Source organism: Zea mays, chromosome 1 (assembly GCF_902167145.1).
Source record: "Zea mays cultivar B73 chromosome 1, Zm-B73-REFERENCE-NAM-5.0, whole genome shotgun sequence".
NCBI classification, from domain to species: domain Eukaryota; kingdom Viridiplantae; phylum Streptophyta; class Magnoliopsida; order Poales; family Poaceae; genus Zea; species Zea mays.
Window position 1 is genome coordinate 89,272,485 of NC_050096.1, and position 5,273 is coordinate 89,277,757.

General features: G+C 47.8%; 1 protein-coding gene across 1 annotated transcript; it reads left to right on the forward strand.

The window, feature by feature from the left end:
• Positions 1 to 2,685: 2,685 nt before the first annotated feature.
• Positions 2,686 to 4,028, forward strand: LOC100276790 (uncharacterized). The gene has a single exon (NM_001150501.2). It carries the CDS (start codon positions 2,724 to 2,726, stop codon positions 3,939 to 3,941), a length of 1,218 nt encoding a protein of 405 aa, NP_001143973.2. The 5' UTR covers positions 2,686 to 2,723; the 3' UTR covers positions 3,942 to 4,028.
• The last annotated feature ends 1,245 nt before the right edge of the window (positions 4,029 to 5,273 follow it).

Below are 5,273 nucleotides of genomic sequence, written 5' to 3' on the forward strand. Positions count from 1 at the left end.
TTGAGCTGAAGCTCTTGGCGGTGTCTTGTCGATAACTTCTGTCACACCGATCATCCTCTGTCTTTTTACTTTAGTTGTTTTCTTCATTCTTTCGGGCTCCTTTTCCTTCGGAAAAAAATTTGTCAGTCGACGCCCTAGTGGACTTAGCTTCGCAGACATGGATTCAGTCATTACCTGTAGAATGGCCTCTACATCAGTGGTAGAGGGTGATGCGGGGGATTTTTCTTCATCAGATATTTTTTGTTTCGGAGAAGATGCTTTCTTCTTCTTTAGAATCTTCTTCTTCGGTGTCTCTTCTTCATCTTTGTTTGAAGCTTCGGTCATTCTTTTCCTTTTCTGGCCTCCGGCATTTTTGTTTAAATTCTCATAGTCTGGGTATTCAAACTCCAGAGCGTCCAACACTCGATTTAGCCTTCGCTTCGGACGGGTGCCGAAGGCTGCGGTCATCAATTGATCTTCTTTTTTGGAATAATTGCCAAGTATTTCATTACACATTGCTTCAATCGTATCTAGCCACTCTTGGCAAGGTGCTTTAAAGTACTTTTTAAACTTGAAATAGTAAGGTAAACGTACGAGTTCACCTTCTTTCTTTTCCCCCTGTAGCTTCGGCATTTCCCATTCTTTCAAACTGGGAAAAACTTTGAATGCTAAAAACTCTTGAACCAGGTCCCTTGTGCTGATATGCTCTGCAATAATTCTGAATTCACTCATTGCTTGTTGTGTTGGACCTTCGGGTGTCATGTCGCAGCGAGGTCGGGTTTCTCCGAAGATTAATTCCAGCGGGCTTTGTACAAGCTTTTCCTTGTCGTCATCAACCTTGACATAGAACCACTCTGATTTCCAGCCTGCTGCCCACTTGCTTCGGTAGCTAATTACAGGGAACTTGGTAGTTTTCCGATAGGCAAAGTTATAGCAACCAAAATTATCGTGCAATCCATCTTTTCTAGCCTTTGTTTGATAATGCAGCTCGTGAACCCGGCAGAAGCTGTCCGCAAATGGTTCCACTGCTTGGCTTCGGAGCGCCCAGATATAAACAATAAGCCTAACGATAGCGTCAGGGGTCAGCTGATGAAAATAGATACCGAACCTCTTCAGCACCTCTCCAATGATCCCATGTAGGGGGAATCTTAATCCAGCCTTTAAAAAGCTCTTGAAAATAACAATTTCATCTTTCTCCGGTTTTGGGGTAGTCTCTTCTCCCCCGAAGCGCAAAAGCTTCTTCTGATTTTCAGTGAAAAAGCCCGATTTTACCATCTTGGACAGATCAGCCTTCGAAACAGTAGATTTTCCGAAGTCCAAGTGGCTCGGCTTGCTTGGCATGGCAATGCGATAATCATCTTCGGAATCAGTTTCCTCAATATCTTTTTCCTCTGCTTCAGCGATTGCTTGTTCTGCTTGTTCTGCACCATCATGAGGGATCTTTTCCGAAGTCACTAGACCCGATCGTTGCATGGCTTCGGAGATGGGGAGAGTCCCCGAAGCTTCAGTTTCCTCCCCCTCGCGCTCCACCCTGGCGGTAGAGCGGACTCTGGCCATTCAATTATGAATTTGTGAAACTTTAATATTTTCTTCCTCCGAAGCAGATTTCAAACTGGAGCTTCGTTCGATTCTAACAGACAAGCTTCGGTGATGGTTAAAAATTTTGGCAGGAAAACAGTGCAAATAGCAATGAATGTTGTGGTAACTTCACACCTACTCGTCTGTTTATATAGTGCTGCAGGTAAGAAGGCGAAGCGCCAGAGCTTTTACACCAGGCGCACACCCGCTTGCGCTCGCTGCGCGGTGGACCGCAAGGACAAACAGTAAACTCTGCAAGGTGGGACCGCTACGTGCTGGGAAATTAAATCGTTTCTCGGCAACGAGCTCAGGGAAGGTGTTTTTTGGACCTTCGGCTCCCCGAAGCTTAAGAGACTTTTTTCACGGATCAAGCTCGTTACGAAAAACGATCTAGCACCGCGAAAGGGGCTACTGTTGGGTCTATGCTTCGTCGCCGAAGGTCTTCAAGGGAGAAGCAGCTTTCGGCTGAGGCTGTTTGCATGAGACGGCCGAAGGTTCCTTTCCATGAAGCTTCGACAGTGTAAACCGACTTAAAGATAGAATGACCTTTTAGTCCATAAATGTCTGAGTCAATGTTGTAAGTTTTTATAAGGGGCATACTTGTAATTTCTCACAGGCTGTGTCCTGTGCCTATAAATAGTGAACAGTATTCCGTTACTGTTCACGCATTCTGGTATTTGCAATCGCATCTCTCGGAATACAACCTTTGTCAAGGCATAGGTATCATTGTATTTAATGATTCAATATATTAAGTGAATATAATATAATGCATCTGTGATTCATTCATCCATTTTATGCCTTTTATTTTGCATTATCTTACAATGTTTATTGAAAGTTTATTACGAAGGTTCAACTTCGTAATAATACTATCATCAACCTTCGTCCAAAATCCATTATCCTCAAAGGAATAATGCTTCACGGACGAAGGACAGTATCATTTAACATTTTATGTTGCCTTGTTCTTAATTTATAGCATTTGAGAACAAGTCACCAACAGTTCATACTTTAATTTTTTCGTTTGGTAAAATAGAGACTAAACGGTGCTAAAAACCAGGTACTAAAAATTAGCCCCTCTAACAAACAGGCCTCGATGCCGGCAGAGCCAGCCAGCCGCCGCCGCGACCCGCCAAGAGACCGGCCCGGAGAATCGCGCCGTATCGTGTTCGATGTGGACGCACTCCTGGCCTTCGCGCGGCACGGCGATGGCGGCGCCAACCTACCCAGAGAGGCATCGGGTTCGTCGGCACCTCCAGCCCGGCGACCAAATCGTCGCCGCGCTGGCCCCCTTCCTTGGCTTTGCCGATCACCTCGTCCATCGCATCGTCTGCCGCGCCTGGCGCCGCTCCTGCCGCATCCTCGGCCGGGCACCGCCGCCCTTCCCGTGGCTCATGCTCCCTCCGCCGCTGCCACCTGCGGGTGGACCTGGCCCGGCCCCCGGCACCGCGCAGCGCCGAGTCTTCTACGACATCCCCGGCGGGAGATCATACGCGTACCCGATCCCCGCGTCCTACCGCCACGTCACGAGCCGCAGCGGTTGGCTCGTCCTGATCGCCTCGGACTCACCGCGACGGCTCCTGGTGCTTAACCCTATCACCGGTGGGCAGGTGGTTGTGTCGTGGCCGTTCAAGGAGGACACCGACGGCTTCCTCGCTGTGCTGACGGCACCGCTCGGCGACCCGGGGTGCTTCCTCGCGGTCGCCACGGATAGGCTCATCAAGTACTGCCACCCCGCCGGCGGTGGGGAGTGGGCCACGCTGCGCGCCCTGGGGTTCCGCTACGACGCGGCCCTCAGCGACCTCGTGTCCGTCGGCGACACGGTGTACCTCGTGGACGAGCGGAGGAAGATCTGGCGCGCAGACCTCGCCGCCGCGCAGCCCAAGGTGGAGCGCAAGGACACGGCGTTCGCGCTCCCGCAAGGGGAGTGGTGGCGCCACTACCTCGTGGAGTCGCTCGGCCATATCCTCCTCGTGGTCTCGGACCCGCACCACAAGCGCCTCGGGCTCTACAGACTCAGATGGGACGTCAATCTATGGGTGTCGATGCCCGCGAGCGGTCTCGGCGACAGCGTGCTGCTGCTGGGCCGCGGTTGTTCGGCGGCCGTGCCAGCGTCGGCCGCCGCGGGCCGCTTGCCTGGCACAGTTCTGGTGGCGCACCAGCCGTTCAGATGTAGCTTCCTGCATGTGGGCATTGGGTGGTTAAACTTTCCCGGCGGCGGTGGTGACCAACCTTGGTTCTGGACGGAGTCGCGGTTGGGCGCGGGGCTGGGTGATGATCAGCTGGTGGTGAGGAAGTCGGTGCCGCATTGGCCGCTTTGGTCGGACGGGTTCACAATCGGTGATTCATTCTGGTTCTTCCCCGGCATTGATGAAAGTGATTGCCCATAGGCGTGTCAACATGCATAACTTCGGACTCCTTTGGAACAAAGAACGGTAAAGGAACTTTAAAGAATTAAAATCCTATAGAAAATTTTCCTATGCGATCCTTTAGGACAAAGAATTGTCTTCCTACAAATCCTATAAATTTTTTATGGAATAGGTAGGTCCAACCTCTTAAAATTTTCCTATAAAATTGCAAGTGTTATGCCTATATTTTTTTATCCTATATTTTACTAATCCTGCATGAGGCCTTCGAGTTTTTTTTCCTGTTGCCAAGAAGCAGCACAAAAGCACACCTGCCAGGTGAAGATAGGTATGGGGTGTGTGAGATTAGCATGATCTACCTGAACTGTGTTATTCAGTTATGGCCTAGCTGCAGTGGACAAATCGTGGGGCAGATGACTTAATAGTTTTTGTTTTGTTCAGTTTGCTTGTAATAATTAGTTTCAAACATAAATGATTTCCAATTCAGCCTGTGGTAACAGTTTAATAACAGACTATAGTAGTAGACAAACCACAACGGAAGCCCGGCCGTGTATATCTGTTAACATAGGAAATAACAAAATTAAGTATTGTCATTCTCTAACAAATCTCCTTTGATAACTTTCCAAACAATTTTATATTATAAAATCGGAATGTTTCTAACTAACTAAATCTTTTGTTACCATTTTATTTGTCTCTTACCACTTTCTCGTGTGTAATCATTTCTTTTCTTAATTTATTCATGCGTCCGATTTACTTCAAACTTTAAAAAATTGGCGAACGGAAAGTAGATAGAGTTCCTCTCAACTGCTCACGAGTTAGAGAGGATATTTAGCAAGTATTTATCTGTGAAAGGCTCTTTTACCAATGTTGGAAGGTGTTTTTTCCTTTTTACTAAAATATGAACATAGACCTTTGTTTACAAAGCTCTCGGAGATGCTCATCTGCACCGGACATCCGGTTCACATCTAGTTCATGTGCTCAGGTTTGGTCATAATAGATGTCCTATGGTTACTGGATATCCGGTATTCCGGTACTACAGGCTTTTTGTGCACTTCAGCACTTGGCATGTATTTTTTTCCCAATGTCTTGCATTCCAAGAATCAACGCAATAGCGGTTGGATTTTTTTGTGGGTCCTTCACCACTCTGGAAACTTGTTTCTTGCAGGATTTGAATTGTGGACTGATAGATCGAGAGCAAACATTTCTTGCCCATGCCTTGAACATTTAGAAACTCCTTCAGGGATATGATTTGATTGTCACTGCTCGTTGAATCCTAGATAGCAAGGGGTTGCTTAGCACACGAACTATGTGTGGAGTGCTCAGAGATATTTGTGTCACCTGGCTACACATACGATT